The 20,063-nt window shown below is 40.4% G+C and overlaps 1 protein-coding gene across 3 annotated transcripts in view; it reads left to right on the forward strand.

Annotated features, from left to right (window-relative positions):
- LOC139544921 (BMP-2-inducible protein kinase-like) overlaps positions 1 to 19,885 on the forward strand; it is a 96,396-nt gene extending 76,511 nt beyond the window's left edge. For all 3 annotated transcript variants that reach the window (XM_071352122.1, XM_071352123.1, XM_071352124.1), the window contains one exon: positions 16,984 to 19,885. In XM_071352122.1, the coding sequence (XP_071208223.1) occupies positions 16,984 to 18,569 (1,586 nt within the window). In that variant the 3' untranslated portion in view covers positions 18,570 to 19,885. The remainder of the gene's footprint in view (positions 1 to 16,983) is intronic.
- The last annotated feature ends 178 nt before the right edge of the window (positions 19,886 to 20,063 follow it).

Here is a 20,063-nt window from a genome sequence, read left to right on the forward strand (position 1 = left end):
AATATAAACGCAACGTGTAACAATTTAAAAGATTTTCCTGATTTAACAGTTCATATAAGGAAATCAGTCAATGAAAATACATTTTATTAAACCCTTATCTATGGATTGATTGGTCACAGATACCTTTTTTTTAAGGTATTAGAAAACCAGTTCGTATCTGGTGTGACTCATTTGCGTCATGCAGCGCAACACAATCTCCTTCGCGTAGAGTTGATCAGGTTGATGGTTGTGGGCTGTGGAATGTTGTCCCACTCCTCTTCAATGGCTGTGGAATGTTGTCCCACGCTTCAATGGCTGTGGAATGTTGTCCCACTCCTCTTCAATGGCTGTGGAATGTTGTCCCACTCCTCTTCAATGGCTGTGGAATGTTGTCCCACTCCTCTTCAATGGCTGTGGAATGTTGTCCCACTCCTCTTCAATGGCTGTGGAATGTTGTCCCACGCCACTTCAATGGCTGTGGAATGTTGTCCCACTCCTCTCCAATGGCTGTGGAATGTTGTCCCACTCCTCTTCAATGGCTGTGGAATGTTGTCCTACTCCTCTTCAATGGCTGTGGAATGTTGTCCCACTCCTCTTCAATGGCTGTGGAATGTTGTCCCACTCCTCTTCAATTGCTGCGCGAATTTGCTGGATATTGGCGGGAACTGGAGAACACACTGTCGTACACGTCGACCCAAACCTCCTCAATGGCTGTCTGAGTATGCAGGCCGTGGAAGAATTGGGACATTTTCAGCTTCTCGTCGCGGTATGTCTGTGCATTCAAATTGCCATTGATAAAATGCAATAAATTCATTTTTTCAGTTGTTTAATGCCAGTGGCCGGTCTTCGGCCTCTAAATCCTATGACAATAGTATTAAATGTAAATGTTGTACGTTTTGTATGCTTTGTGTACATGTAGGGCTCCCTTGAAAAAGAGGCTTTGGTCTCGATGGCATTTCCCTGCTAAAATACAGGTTAATAAAAAATAAAATATTCAATTTAATTACGTCATAGATATCGTTAGGTGAGTGAGATGTATTATAGCAATGATTGAGAATGTAAAGGACTGTGATGTCTGATTTGTAATACTGTAGGGAATGGGGGGGGGGTTCTCTCGTTCGTTTGGGCAAAAGTCAGTCGCAACGTGTGTTGGTCCCATGTTTCCTGAGCTGAAATAAAAGATGCCAGACATTTTCCATATGCACAAAAAAAAAGCTAATTTCGCTCATTTTGTGCACACACTTGTTTACATCTCTGTTACTGAGCATTTCTCCTTTGCCAATATTATCCATCCACCTGACAGGTGTGGCATAGCATGATCATTACACAGGTGCGCCTTTTGCTGGGGACAATTTAAAGGCCGCTCTAAAATGTGCCGTTTTGTCACACAACACAAAGCCACAGATGTCTCACGTTTTGAGGGAGTGTGCAATTGGCACGCTGACTGCAAGAATGTCCACCAGAGCTGTTGCCAAATAATTGAATGAGAGAATTTGGCAATAATTAAAGACTTTGGCAGTACGTCCAACCGGCTGCACAACCGCAGACCATGTATATGGCTTCGTGTGGGCAAGTGGTTTGATGATGTCAACGTTGTGAACAGAGTGCCCCATGGTGGTGGGGTTATGGTATGAGCAGGTATAAGCTACAGACAATGAACACAATTGCATTTCATCCATGGCAATTTGAATGCACAGAGATACCATGACGAGATCCTGAGGCCCCATTGTCGTGTCATTCATCCGCCGCCATCACCTCATGTTTCAGCATGATAATGCACAGCCCCATGTCACAAGGATCTGTACACAATTCCTGGAAGCTGAAAATGTCCCAATTCTTCCATGGCCTGCATACTCACCAGACAGGTCACCCATTGAGCATGTTTGGGATGCTCTGGATCGACAGCGTGTTCCAGCTCACGCCAATATCCAGCAATTTCGCACAGCCATTGAAGAGAGGTGGGACAACATTCCACAGGCCACAATCAACATCCTGATCAACTCTATGTGAAGGAGATGTGTCCCGCTGCATGAGGCAAATGGTGGTCACACCAGATACTGACTGGTTTTCTGATCCACACCCCTACCTTTTTTTAAAAAGGTATCTGTGACCAACAGATACATATCTGTATTCCAGTCATGTGAAATCCATAGATTAGGGCCGAATGCATTTTATTAAATTGACTGATTTCCTCATATGAACTGTAACTCAGTAAAATCTTTGAAATTGTTGCATGTTGCATTTGGTGATAGGATGCTAGCCTTCCAGGCAGAGTTTCAAAGAAAAAGCCATATCTCAGACTGGCCAATAAAAATAAAAGATTAAGATGGGCAAAAGAACACAGACACTGGACAGAGGAACTCTGCCTAGAAGGCCAGCATCCCGGAGTCGCCTCTTCACTGTTGACGTTGAGACTGCTGTTTTGCTGGTTCTATTTAATGAAGCTGCCAGTTGAGGACTTGTGAGGCATCTGTTTCTCAAACTAGACACTCTAATGTACTTGTCCTCTTGCTCAGTTGTGCACCGGGGCCTCCCACTCTTTCTATTCTGGTTAGAGCCAGTTTGCTCTGATCTGTGAAGGGAGTAGTACACAGCGTTACATGAGATCTTATGTTTCTTGGCAATTTCGCGCTTGAAATAGCCTTAATTTCTCAGAACAAGAATAGACTGACGAGTTTCAGAAGAAATTTCTTTGTTTCTAGCCATTTTGAGTCTGTAATCGAACCCACAAGTCATTTACAACATTAACAATATTTACACTGTATTTCTGATCAATTGAATGTTATTTTAATGGACAAAAAAAAATTGCTTTTCTTTCAAAAACAAGTACATTTCTAAGTGACCTCAAACTTTTGAACGTGTGTGTATATATAAAATCTGATAGACGACAAAACGATTAGGCCTAAGTATTATCCCCCGTCACGTCTTTGTTCGAAGGTGGAAACTGAGAGAGAGCAAACACTGGCCAGTTTATTAGGTACACCACCCTGTTCACGAAATGATTAGCTTCTACAAACAGTGAGTCACGTGGACGTGGCTTGCTGTATAAAGCAGGCAGACGGGCATCGAGGCATTCAGTTACTGTTCGATGGAACGTTAGAATGGGTGAAACGAGTGACCTCGGCAACTGTGAACGCGGTATTGTCTTCAAGTCCAGTGTCTCCGAGTCAACTGCTCACATCCTGTTTAGTATTAATGGAACAGACTGGTGGCCGTGGTTTAATGATATGGGGAATGTTTTCTTGGTACAAGTTAGGTCCCTTGATACCAATTGAGCAATGTCTCCACGCCCCGAATAATTCAAGCTGTTCTGGAGGCATAGGGGGGGTCCGACCCGGTTCTTGATGGCCACTGAGTGTATGTAGCCCAGCCAGTATTATACCCTGTCACAGTGGCTTCTCTGTTAGAAGACAGTAAACATATGTAGCCCTGCCAAGGATGCATAATAATATGATGTGGTTGATTAGGCTGTTGTTTATTGTAGTAGGTTGATGGGACTAATCCCATTTATGTTAGGTTGACCTAACCAGACAGTGACAGACGGGCATTGTTAGGGTGCGTGCCATCTCAACCCCCTGAGAAGGAGTGTTGATCAAGGTTAAAGTGCTTACCTGTGTCCTAGCAGTCTCTTCATTCTGATCTAAAAGGCTAAACTGATCCCAGATCAGAAATCTGAGATGCTTTATATAAACCCCAGTAACAAGACATTTTAACCCCATGTATTATTAAGTGAAAACTGCTTAAGTCCTTAACCTCATTCTGAGATAATATACGGTGACATAAGTGTTTTCATTACGTAGCACAGCAGGAAAGCACAGCAGGGTCCTCTGGGAGATCCTAGGAAGAATCTGGTCGCTGGTTGAGTACATCGTAGTGGTGGTGGTGAGACTCATTTGAATTAAAATATTTTTTTGCAAGAGAGGTTTGTTCAAGTTAGCAGCAATCAGCAGTTATACACAAAAATACACGTACAGGACATTACATTACACATTACAGGACATTACATTACACATTACAGGACATTACATTACACATTACAGGACATTACATTACACATTACAGGACATTACATTACACATTACAGGACATTACAATACACATTACAGGACATTACATTACACATTACAGGACATTACATTACACATTACAGGACATTACAATACACATTACAGGACATTACAATACACATTACAGGACATTACATTACACATTACAGGACATTACATTACACATTACAGGACATTACATTACACATTACAGGACATTACAATACACATTACAGGACATTACATTACACATTACAGGACATTACAATACACATTACAGGACATTACACATTACAGGACATTACACATTACAGGACATTACACATTACAGGACATTACACATTACAGGACATTACACATTACAGGACATTACACATACAGGACATTACACATTACAGGACATTACACATACAGGACATTACACATTACAGGACATTACACATTACAGGACATTACACATACAGGACATTACACATACAGGACATTACACATTACAGGACATTACACATACAGGACATTACACATTACAGGACATTACACATACAGGACAACATTACAGGACATTACACATTACAGGACATTACACATACAGGACATTACACATTACAGGACATTACACATACAGGACATTACATTACACATTACAGGACATTACACATTACAGGACATTACACATACAGGACAGGACATTACACATTACAGGACGTTACATTACACATACAGGACGTTACATTACACATACAGGACGTTACACATACAGGACATTACACATACAGGACATTACACATACAGGACATTACACATTACAGGACATTACACATTACAGGACATTACACATTACAGGACAGGACATTACACATACAGGACAGGACATTACACATTACAGGACGTTACATTACACATACAGGACATTACACATTACAGGACATTACTCATTACAGGACATTACACATTACAGGACATTACACATACAGGACATTACATTACTCATTACAGGACATTACACATACAGGACATTACATTACACATTACAGGACATGACATTACACATACAGGACATTACACATTACAGGACATTACTCATTACAGGACATTACACATTACAGGACATTACTCATTACAGGACATTACACATTACAGGACATTACACATTACAGGACATTACACATACAGGACATTACATTACACATTACAGGACATTACACATTACAGGACATTACACATTACAGGACATTACACATTACAGGACATTACACATACAGGACATCACACATTACACATACAGGACAGGACATTACACATTGCAGGACATTACACATTACAGGACATTACACATTACACATTACAGGACATTACACATTACAGGACATTACTCATTACAGGACATTACTCATTACAGGACATTACTCATTACAGGACATTACTCATTACAGGACATTACACATACAGGACATGACATTACACATACAGGACATGACATTACACATTACAGGACATTACACATTACAGGACATTACACATACAGGACAGGACATTACACATTACAGGACATTACACATTACAGGACAGGACATTACACATTACAGGACATTACACATTACAGGACATTACACATTACAGGACATTACTCATTATAGGACATTACACATTACAGGACATTACACATTACAGGACATTACACATTACAGGACATTACACATACAGGACATTACACATTACACATACAGGACAGGACATTACACATTGCAGGACGTTACATTACACATACAGGACATTACACAAACAGGACATTACTCATTACAGGACATTACACATTACAGGACATTACACATTACAGGACATTACACATTACAGGACGTTACATTACACATACAGGACATGACACATTACAGGACATTACACATTACAGGACATTACACATACAGGACATTACACATTACACATACAGGACAGGACATTACACATTGCAGGACGTTACATTACACATACAGGACATGACATTACACATACAGGACATTACACATTACAGGACATTACACATTACAGGACATTACACATTACAGGACATTACACATTACAGGACATTACACATTACAGGACATTACTCATTACAGGACATTACTCATTACAGGACATTACTCATTACAGGACATTACACATACAGGACATTACACATACAGGACATTACACATTACACATACAGGACAGGACATTACACATTGCAGGATGTTACATTACACATACAGGACATGACATTACACATACAGGACATTACACATTACAGGACATTACACATTACAGGACATTACACATTACAGGACATTACTCATTACAGGACATTACTCATTACAGGACATTACTCATTACAGGACATGACATTACACATACAGGACATGACATTACACATTACAGGACATTACACATTACAGGACATTACACATACAGGACATTACATTACACATTACAGGACATTACACATTACAGGACATTACACATTACAGGACATTACACATTACAGGACATTACACATTACAGGACATTACACATACAGGACATTACACATTGCAGGACGTTACATTACACATACAGGACATGACATTACACATACAGGACATTACACATACAGGACATTACACATTACAGGACATTACACATTACAGGACATTACACATTACAGGACATTACTCATTACAGGACATTACTCATTACAGGACATTACTCATTACAGGACATTACACATACAGGACATGACATTACACATACAGGACATTACACATTACAGGACATTACACATTACAGGACATTACATTACACATTACAGGACATTACACATACAGGACAGGACATTACACATTACAGGACATTACACATTACAGGACAGGACATTACACATTACAGGACATTACATTACACATTACAGGACATTACACATACAGGACATTACATTACACATTACAGGACATTACACATTACATGACATTACACATTACAGGACATTACTCATTACAGGACATTACACATTACAGGACATTACATTACAGGACATTACATTACAGGACATTACACATACAGGACATTACTCATTACAGGACATTACATTACAGGACATTACACATACAGGACATTACTCATTACAGGACATTACATTACAGGACATTACAGGACATTACTCATTACAGGACATTACACATACAGGACATTACATTACAGGACATTACAGGACATTACTCATTACAGGACATTACACATACAGGACATTACTCATTACAGGACATTACTCATTACATTACATTACTCATTACAGGACATTACATTACACATTACAGGACATTACATTACACATTACAGGACATTACACATTACAGGACATTACACATTACATTACAGGACATTACACATTACATTACAGGACATTACACATACAGGACATTACTCATTACAGGACATTACATTACAGGACATTACACATACAGGACATTACTCATTACAGAACATTACTCATTACAGGACATTACTCATTACAGGACATTACTCATTACAGGACATTACACATTACAGGACATTACATTACAGGACATTACATTACAGGACATTACACATTACAGGACATTACACATACAGGACATTACACATTACAGGACATTACACATTACAGGACATTACTCATTACAGGACATTACTCATTACAGGACATTACACATACAGGACAGGACATTACACATACAGGACAGGACATTACACATTACAGGACGTTACATTACACATACAGGACATTACACATTACAGGACATTACTCATTACAGGACATTACACATTACAGGACATTACACATACAGGACATTACATTACTCATTACAGGACATTACACATACAGGACATTACATTACACATTACAGGACATGACATTACACATACAGGACATTACACATTACAGGACATTACTCATTACAGGACATTACACATTACAGGACATTACTCATTACAGGACATTACACATTACAGGACATTACACATACAGGACATTACATTACACATTACAGGACATTACACATTACAGGACATTACACATTACAGGACATTACACATACAGGACATTACACATACAGGACAGGACATTACACATTGCAGGACAGGACATTACACATTGCAGGACATTACACATTACAGGACATTACACATTACAGGACATTACACATTACAGGACATTACACATTACAGGACATTACACATTACAGGACATTACACATTACAGGACATTACTCATTACAGGACATTACTCATTACAGGACATTACTCATTACAGGACATTACACATACAGGACATGACATTACACATACAGGACATTACACATTACAGGACATTACACATTACAGGACATTACACATTACAGGACATTACATTACACATTACAGGACATTACACATACAGGACAGGACATTACACATACAGGACAGGACATTACACATTACAGGACATTACACATTACAGGACATTACACATTACAGGACAGGACATTACAGGACATTACATTACACATTACAGGACATTACACATTACAGGACATTACACATTACAGGACATTACTCATTACAGGACATTACACATTACAGGACATTACACATTACAGGACGTTACATTACACATACAGGACATTACACAAACAGGACATTACTCATTACAGGACATTACAGGACATTACACATTACAGGACATTACACATTACAGGACGTTACATTACACATACAGGACATGACACATTACAGGACATTACACATTACAGGACATTACACATACAGGACATTACACTTCAGGACAGGACATTACACTTCAGGACAGGACATTACACATTACAGGACGTTACATTACACATACAGGACATTACACATTACAGGACATTACACATTACAGGACATTACACATTACAGGACATTACACATTACAGGACATTACTCATTACAGGACATTACTCATTACAGGACATTACACATACAGGACATGACATTACACATACAGGACATGACATTACACATACAGGACATGACATTACACATTACAGGACATTACACATTACAGGACATTACACATTACAGGACATTACACATACAGGACATTACACATTACACATACAGGACAGGACATTACACATTGCAGGATGTTACATTACACATACAGGACATGACATTACACATACAGGACATTACACATTACAGGACATTACTCATTACAGGACATTACTCATTACAGGACATTACACATTACAGGACATTACTCATTACAGGACATTATTCATTACAGGACATTACTCATTACAGGACATGACATTACACATACAGGACATGACATTACACATTACAGGACATTACACATTACAGGACATTACACATTACAGGACATTACACATACAGGACATTACATTACACATTACAGGACATTACACATTACAGGACATTACACATACAGGACATTACACATTACACATACAGGACAGGACATTACACATTGCAGGACGTTATATTACACATACAGGACATGACATTACACATACAGGACATTACACATTACAGGACATTACACATTACAGGACATTACACATTACAGGACATTACTCATTACAGGACATTACTCATTACAGGACATTACTCATTACAGGACATTACACATACAGGACATGACATTACACATACAGGACATTACACATTACAGGACATTACACATTACAGGACATTACACATTACAGGACATTACACATTACACATTACAGGACATTACATTACACATTACAGGACATTACACATACAGGACAGGACATTACACATTACAGGACATTACACATTACAGGACATTACACATTACAGGACATTACACATTACAGGACATTACACATTACAGGACAGGACATTACACATTACAGGACATTACAGGACATTACACATTACAGGACATTACACATTACAGGACATTACACATTACAGGACATTACACATTACAGGACGTTACATTACACATACAGGACATTACACAAACAGGACATTACTCATTACAGGACATTACTCATTACAGGACATTACACATTACAGGACATTACACATTACAGGACATTACACATTACAGGACATTACACATTACAGGACGTTACATTACACATACAGGACATGACACATTACAGGACATTACACATTACAGGACATTACACATACAGGACATTACACATTACACATACAGGACAGGACATTACACATTGCAGGACGTTACATTACACATACAGGACATGACATTACACATACAGGACATTACACATTACAGGACATTACACATTACAGGACATTACACATTACAGGACATTACTCATTACAGGACATTACTCATTACAGGACATTACACATACAGGACATGACATTACACATACAGGACATGACATTACACATTACAGGACATTACACATTACAGGACATTACACATTACAGGACATTACACATACAGGACATTACACATTACACATACAGGACAGGACATTACACATTGCAGGATGTTACATTACACATACAGGACATGACATTACACATACAGGACATTACACATTACAGGACATTACACATTACAGGACATTACACATTACAGGACATTACACATTACAGGACATTACTCATTACAGGACATTACTCATTACAGGACATTACTCATTACAGGACATGACATTACAGGACATTACACATTACATTACAGGACATTACAGGACATTACTCATTACAGGACATTACACATACAGGACATTACTCATTACATTACACATACAGGACATTACTCATTACAGGACATTACTCATTACATTACACATACAGGACATTACTCATTACAGGACATTACTCATTACATTACATTACACATACAGGACATTACTCATTACAGGACATTACATTACACATTACAGGACATTACATTACACATTACAGGACATTACATTACACATTACAGGACATTACACATTACAGGACATTACACATTACAGGACATTACACATTACAGGACATTACACATACAGGACATTACTCATTACAGGACATTACACATACAGGACATTACTCATTACAGGACATTACTCATACAGGACATTACACATACAGGACATTACACATTACAGGACATTACTCATTACAGGACATTACACATACAGGACATTACATTACACATTACAGGACATTACACATACAGGACATTACATTACACATTACAGGACATTACACATACAGGACATTACTCATTACAGGACATTACACATACAGGACATTACATTACACATACAGGACATTACTTTACACATTACAGGACATTACACATTACAGGACATTACACATACAGGACATTACTCATACAGGACATTACTCATTACAGGACATTACACATACAGGACATTACATTACACATTACAGGACATTACACATACAGGACATTACTCATTACAGGACATTACACATACAGGACATTACATTACACATACAGGACATTACATTACACATTACAGGACATTACATTACACATTACATGACATTACATTACACATTACAGGACATTACACATTACAGGACATTACACATACAGGACATTACTCATACAGGACATTACTCATACAGGACATTACACATACAGGACATTACACATACAGGACATTACACATTACAGGACATTACACATTACAGGACATTACACATACAGGACATTACAGGACATTACACATTACAGGACATTACTCATTACAGGACATTACTCATTACAGGACATTACACATACAGGACATTACATTACACATTACAGGACATTACACATTACAGGACATTACACATTACAGGACATTACACATTACAGGACATTACTCATTACAGGACATTACACATACAGGACATTACATTACACATTACAGGACATTACACATTACAGGACATTACTCATTACAGGACATTACACATTACAGGACATTACACGTACAGGACATTACATTACTCATTACAGGACATTACACATACAGGACATTACATTACACATTACAGGACATTACAGGACATTACACATTACAGGACATTACTCATTACAGGACATTACACATTACAGGACATTACATTACAGGACATTACATTACAGGACATTACACATACAGGACATTACTCATTACAGGACATTACATTACAGGACATTACACATACAGGACATTACTCATTACAGGACATTACATTACAGGACATTACAGGACATTACTCATTACAGGACATTACACATACAGGACAGGACATTACAGGACATTACTCATTACAGGACATTACACATACAGGACATTACTCATTACATTACACATACAGGACATTACTCATTACAGGACATTACTCATTACATTACATTACACATACAGGACATTACTCATTACAGGACATTACATTACACATTACAGGACATTACATTACACATTACAGGACATTACATTACACATTACAGGACATTACACATTACAGGACATTACACATTACAGGACATTACATTACAGGACATTACACATACAGGACATTACTCATTACAGGACATTACATTACAGGACATTACACATACAGGACATTACTCATTACAGGACATTACTCATTACAGGACATTACATTACAGGACATTACATTACAGGACATTACACATTACAGGACATTACACATTACAGGACATTACACATACAGGACACTACACATTACAGGACATTACTCATTACAGGACATTACACATTACAGGACATTACACATTACAGGACATTACACATTACAGGACATTACACATTACAGGACATTACACATACAGGACATTACTCATTACAGGACATTACTCATTACAGGACATTACACATTACAGGACATTACACATACAGGACATTACTCATTACAGGACATTACTCATTACAGGACATTACATTACAGGACATTACACATTACAGGACATTACACATTACAGGACATTACTCATTACAGGACATTACACATACAGGACATTACACATTACAGGACATTACACATTACAGGACATTACACATTACAGGACATTACACATTACAGGACATTACACATACAGGACATTACTCATTACAGGACATTACTCATTACAGGACATTACATTACAGGACATTACAAGACATTACTCATTACAGGACATTACAGGACATTACAAGACATTACATTAGAGGAAGGAGCAGATGCCATCCTCGTGCGTGGTGGTGGTGTAAGATCGTGAGCAGAGGATGGAGCAGATGCCATCCCATGCCAGCCAGAAGAGAATTCTGGGTAATCCAGTGGGCGGCCATGTCCTGACGGTACCAGAATGGTCCTGAGTTCCCCCATCCTCAGCCCACTGCCAGACTCATTTCATTTGATTCATTTTTTTGGGGGGGGGGGGGTAAAATAAATTAAAGTTAAAATACAAATCCTAGAGGATAACACATGCAAGCATTATAGAACACGTCTTTCTAATGTTTTGAATTAGACCCAGCCCTAGTCACATATACAGTAGAGCTTGACCCTTTGCTGTCCCTGACAAGCTTACATCATTCATGTACATTGTTGTTAATGCCACGTCTAACAAGGTCTGTGTTTGGCCGTGTCATCCGCCGGTCTCTTTTTTTTTTTTTACTAAAAAGAACATCAGAAAATAGATGTATTTCTCTCCAGGTTGCAATGTTTTTGATTAAAAGATGTTCCACTGAGGTGGGAGGTTAGATTAGGAAATGTGGTCACTAGGTTGTCATATAGACAGGTTTGTCCCAACAGATTCAGAAGGTTTCCTCACTCACAAACACTCATGAACAAAGCCTGCAAGAAGAGTTGTTTTTGTAATACTTTAGATTAAAGTTACCTTTAAAAAAAAAAAGAGTTACATACAGTGAAGTTATCATTAGGATATTTAACAGTTAATCATTTATTAAATACATTTATAAATCATTCAAGTTTTAAGCTCTCTGAAAATTAGTTTTTCTCTGTTTCTACCCGCCCTCCCCCCTTCTTTATCGTTGCCTTTGTTCATTACTGTAGAACAATGGTTTTGGTTAATCCTCTATCTGTCATGTCCTGCCAGTTTGGAGATTTTCAGATGTTAACAGATTTCCATTTCTGTCTGCACAGCAGGGGGGAGGAGGGGGCTATGTTCGGGCGTTCTATCGCAACTAACTTATTCATAGTGAACAAATGCTATTCAGTTACCACTATTCTTTCTCATAAAGACACTTTGGTTTCTATTAGGTGTTTGATTGTGTAGAAAAGAGTAATTAGGCATTCAAAGATTGCGAAGGGTTGAAATGCGATAGAAAGAGAATTCTTAAATTGCTCCATTTTAATTATGGAGTTAAAAAATTAATTCAAAAATATGATACCATTTTTTTGGGGGGTCTTAAAGACATCTTGTTTGTTCTCCTGCTGCGCCGAAGCCTTCTGTTGTTAGTGGGGTCAAGTTAGGCCTCTGAGAAAGAGAACGAAAGAGCAGCTTTTGCACCATACGAGTTTCTATAATTCTCCTCTGCTGTACCGTCTGCTCCAATACAATGGAACAAACTGTTGGGATTTGCTTTCTCAAATCATTCTGAGATCGTCAAGGTTACCTCAGAAGAATCCCAAATAGAGCAGTCGGGTTAATCCAGATTTGACTAATACTACATCCTAGTGATATTAGAATTTACAAGCGCTAAGAAGCGTTGTCCAGCTTCCTGTCCAGGGGGGTGTACTTGTACATCAAGCTGCCTCACTCTACAGAGATAGGCTCCTGCTCCTATGAGCCCTACTAGCTCGCAAAAGCTCATGCAAAGCTACGTAATAAGAAGCATCGTTACTCGATTTAGAACAAAAGCAATAATCACGTTTCAAGTCTTAAAGATGGCCCCTCCCCATCCCCTATCTACTCTGTGTGCTCTATTGTCATCTTAAACCCTTGTTGTATTAAGTCGTAGTCCATCTGTATCTCAACGTTTTTTTTAGGAACATAGGCTTCTTTGACATTTCATATTATTTTAATCTGAAAATCTGTTAAACTTGAAAGTAGGTTTTAGGATTTTGTACTTTGTATCTTTTTTTCTGTGTATGAAGTGCAATTTTCTGGGAATGGCAATGATGTACAATTACACAAAGGACATTGGCTGCAACTAGTATTAACAGTGCAATATTTTCTAAATTGATCTTCAATTCCATGCACCAAATTAAATGTTACAGAAAATGTAGATAATACAATGTGTGTGTATATATACAGTGGGGAGAACAAGTGTTTGATACACTGCCGATTTTGCAGGTTTTCCTACTTACAAAGCATGTAGAGGTCTGTAATTTTTATCACAGGTACACTTCAACTGTGAGAGACGGAATCTAAAATAAAAATCCAGAAAATCACATTGTATGATTTTTAAGTAATTCATTTTCATTTTATTCCATGACATAAGTATTTGATCACCTACCAACCAGTAAGAATTCCGGCTCTCACAGACCTGTTAGTTTTTCTTTAAGAAGCCCTCCTGTTCTCCACTCATTACCTGTATTAACTGCACCTGTTTGAACTCGTTACCTGTATAAAAGACACCTGTCCACACACTCAAACAGACTCCAACCTCTCCACAATGGCCAAGACCAGAGAGCTATGTAAGGACATCAGGGATAGAATTGTAGACCTGCATAGGGCTGGGATGGGCTACAGGACAATAGGCAAGCAGCTTGGTGAGAAGGCAACAACTGTTGGCGCAATTATTAGAAAATGGAAGAAGTTCAAGATGACGGTCAACCACCCTCGGTCTGGGGCTCCATGCAAGATCTCACCTCGTGGGGCATCAATGATCATGAGGAAGGTGAGGGATGAGCCCAGAACTACACGGCAGGACCTGGTCAATGACCTGAAGAGAGCTGGGACCACAGTCTCAAAGAAAACTATTAGTAACACACTATGCCACCATGGATTAAAATCCTGCAGCGCACGCAAGGTCCCCCTGCTCAAGCCAGCGCATGTCCAGGCCCGTCTGAAGTTTGCCAATGACCATCTGGATGATCCAGAGGAGGAATGGGAGAAGGTCATGTGGTCTGATGAGACAAAAATAGAGCTTTTTGGTCTAAACTCCACTCGCCGTGTTTGGAGGAAGAAGAAGGATGAGTACAACCCCAAGAACACCATCCCAACCGTGAAGCATGGAGGTGGAAACATCATTCTTTGGGGATGCTTTTCTGCAAAGGGGACAGGACGACTGCACCGTATTGAGGGGAGGATGGATGGGGCCATGTATCGCGAGATCTTGGCCAACAACCTCCTTCCCTCAGTAAGAGCATTGAAGATGGGTCGTGGCTGGGTCTTCCAGCATGACAACGACCCGAAACACACAGCCAGGGCAACTAAGGAGTGGCTCCGTAAGAAGCATCTCAAGGTCCTGGAGTGGCCTAGCCAGTCTCCAGACCTGAACCCAATAGAAAATCTTTGGAGGGAGCTGAAAGTCCGTATTGCCCAGCGACAGCCCCGAAACCTGAAGGATCTGGAGAAGGTCTGTATGGAGGAGTGGGCCAAAATCCCTGCTGCAGTGTGTGCAAACCTGGTCAAGAACTACAGGAAACGTATCATCTCTGTAATTGCAAACAAAGGTTTCTGTACCAAATATTAAGTTCTGCTTTTCTGATGTATCAAATAATTATGTCATGCAATAAAATGCAAATTAATTACTTAAAAATCATACAATGTGATTTTCTGGATTTTCGTTTTAGATTCTGTCTCCCACAGTTGAAGTGTACCTATGATAAAAATTACAGACCTCTTCATGCTTTGTAAGTAGGAAAACCTGCAGTGTATCAAATACTTGTTCTCCCCACTGTATATATATAGTCACGTATAGCTTTGGGTGTAAAGGCTACCGGTAATTATATATAATTGACATCTTCAAGTTCTCCCGTCTTTTGTAACATTCTCTTGTCTGCTTCAATCCCACAGGTTCTAGTGTGATGACAGATCAGCCTATTGAAGAGCTCAGTATCCCAGCCGCTGCCCCTGTTGCAGTCACCGCTCCTGTCCCTGTGGGCCAGCCAGCCCTTGAGGAACAGCTACAGCAACCTCTTGCCAAGGAGCACAAACCAAGCAGGAGGAGAAACTACTCTGACGGCGGCTCACAGACGACCCGCAAACCACCGGGCGGTGAATCAGACAGCGACTTCGAGTCGGACCCTCCTTCCCCTAAGAGCAGCGAGGAGGAAGACGAGCCGGAGGAGGACGAAGGGCTGAACAGCGAGCAAGAGCATGGAGAATTCTTCAACGAACTGGAAAATGTGGAGGAAATGGAGACGCTGGGCCAGAGGCCTCTGTTAATGGACTCGGAGGACGAGGAGGATTACGACAAACACAGCTCCGACTCGGACTACGAGCCCAGGAAAGCTAAGGGAGGACGCTCAAAGAGGCTCCCAGGAGGTAAAGGAGGGGCAGTGGCTGCTGCAGCTACTGTCTCCCATGAGGGAAGTCCGAGCGGGGAGTCCGAGGCCACGCTGATCATGATCACACCTTCCGAGTCGCCCGGTGTGGCTCCTGTTAGAGCTCCCCCTAGTGGTGGTGGAATCAAGGACATATTTGGTGCCGATGTGTTTTGCGCTGTGCCCTTCTTTCCCCCTGTGGCGTCCCCCACAGAAAGCGCAGATATCTTCTCCGCGGCTCCCTTCAGGCAGGTGAGCCAGGAGACCGTGGCCAGCCAAGCCATGGAGGAGTTTGATGTCTTTACAAAAGCTCCGTTCAGCCGGAACCTCTCCAAATCTGGCAAGACCGGCAGCAGCGACGTCTCTATGGGTCAGAACCCGCCTGTGTCCCCTGAGATTATCGACCCGTTCGGCTTCTCCCCCTTCCAGCCCGGCCCCACGGCCCCGCCACCAACCACCTCTAGGAGCGCCGAGGACATCTTCCATCCAGCCTTCGACGATTTGACCAGTCCCCAGCAGCAGAGGCTAAAGCAGCGCAGCCTCCAAAAGCTGTCTTCACGGCAGAGGAAGCTCTCTGGCAGCACCGACGGCGGCAGCAACGGCAAGCGCCACCACGGTACGCCTACCGGCAGCCGCAAGAGCAACAAGCCCAGCTTCCGAACCCCCGAGCGCGTCCGCCGGCACAAGAAGGTCGGCAGGAGGGACTCCCAGAGCTCCAACGAGTTCCTCAGCACCTCAGACTCCAAGGAGAACATCAGCGTCGGCAGCGTACCGATGACCGACAAAGACAAAGGGTCTTCCCTACCTAGCCTTCCTAGTGAGATCGACCCCATCTTGGACCCCTTTGGTGCCAAACCTTTCGGTCCTCAAGATGGCAGCCGACTCAACCAGGGCCAGTATCAAGGTCTAATGGACGGCAAGACAGACATAGTTTCGGCCAATGGCAGGCCTCAGACCAGCTCCCTCCACGGGGCGCTGGGGGTTGGGAACATCATGGATGACTTTGGGGCGGTGCCCTTCACAGAACTGGTGGTTCACCCTGGACATCAGCAGCAGCCGTCTCAGCTCGTGGAGCTGGATCCTTTTGGAGCTGCGCCTTTCCCCTCCAAACAGTGAATGTCTCACTCGTCTTCCCGCCACAAACACACTCGTGCTCTTGTCTTTCTCAATCACATCGCTGTGTTACGCCAAGCCTATGCAGTCCCCAGGGGGGTGAATTCCCATCCAAGGGATGGCAGCTAGATTGGTGGTGTGGTAGTTGATTATCTTTTCGGACAAATGAAACTACCAGCAACGGCTCTAACGACTCTAAGTGTTTCCAATGCTTTTTTTTTCTTCTCAAAAATATTTTTAACACGCTAGTAACTGGATTTTGGGATCAACAAAACCAACGTAAACCTGTGGAGTATGGATGATTTATTTCAGGTTCTGTACGCATCTACTTCTGCCTGTACCTGTTTTCTAACAAGCCTTATATGCTGCATTGCATCGATACATTTTAACAGGATTGGGCGATTTGATAACGGTTTCACTCAAGACCACACTGTGACAAACAAGCTCCCCCAGTGTTCCGACTGGTTGAGTTGCTGCAAAAAAAAAAAAAAAAACGTTTATGTGTAGATGGTGGCCTACTTCATGATCTACCAATAAGATTTGATTAATTTAGCACCACAAAGCCTTATATGGGCATGGCTCTGCCCTGCTGCACCTCGGAAACCATTGGCTAAGCAAAGGGCTAACAGAATGAGTCGTTTCAGAGTAGGCATTTACCACTGTAATATTTCACCCGACATAGACGTTTTTCTATGCATATTTTTACATTTAGAGTCTACTTAGACACATAGCGATAAATTTTTATGGTTTTGTCATTTTAATTGCATTCTTTAAATAATAGAACGAAAAGGGATTTTGGTTCTGTTTAAAGATTGCTTTTTTTTTCTTCTTCCATGATTTAGGACCGTTTCAATGTTAGGTTTGTTTTCTATACCTTTTAGCATTACAACGGTGTCAGTAAATTAAATTCTGTTCTAATTTTAAAAAGTGATGTTATTTTACCTTGAGAGGAAGAACAACTGTTCTCCTACGTGGTGAAACTGAATCTCCTGATATCTGACTACTTCCACCTCTTCTTAGTCCTGAAACAGACTCTCTCGTCGATTTGGTAACACAAGCCATGCATTCATAAAGGGAAAGTGGGTCTAAAGAAGTACAACTTAGTCTATTAGAATCAAGTCGTGTTCAAATGAAATGCACTTTCAGCATCAACTCTTCCGTTGTCTGGTAATTATAAAACCAATGTTCCAGAAAGATCTTTACCTACCATACATACTTAAAACAGCTGGGAGTTGCCTATGGAATCCATTGGTTAATATTTATTTTAACAAGTTGCCATAATTTTGTTGTCTAAATGCAATAAAAAAATTTTTTGGGGGATTAAATGGCCTTCAGTCATGTAGCATTTAGAGCCTTCTGTAATCCAATATGTATTTTATTACTACAACTTGGGAGTACGAAACATAGAAAGTAAGACCTACGACAATATGGATTTTAGACACTTCGAGGACCTGTATTCTTGCAGCGTCTCAAGAGTAGGATTACTGATCTAGGATC

This window comes from Salvelinus alpinus, chromosome 19 (genome assembly GCF_045679555.1).
Source record: "Salvelinus alpinus chromosome 19, SLU_Salpinus.1, whole genome shotgun sequence".
Taxonomy (NCBI): domain Eukaryota; kingdom Metazoa; phylum Chordata; class Actinopteri; order Salmoniformes; family Salmonidae; genus Salvelinus; species Salvelinus alpinus.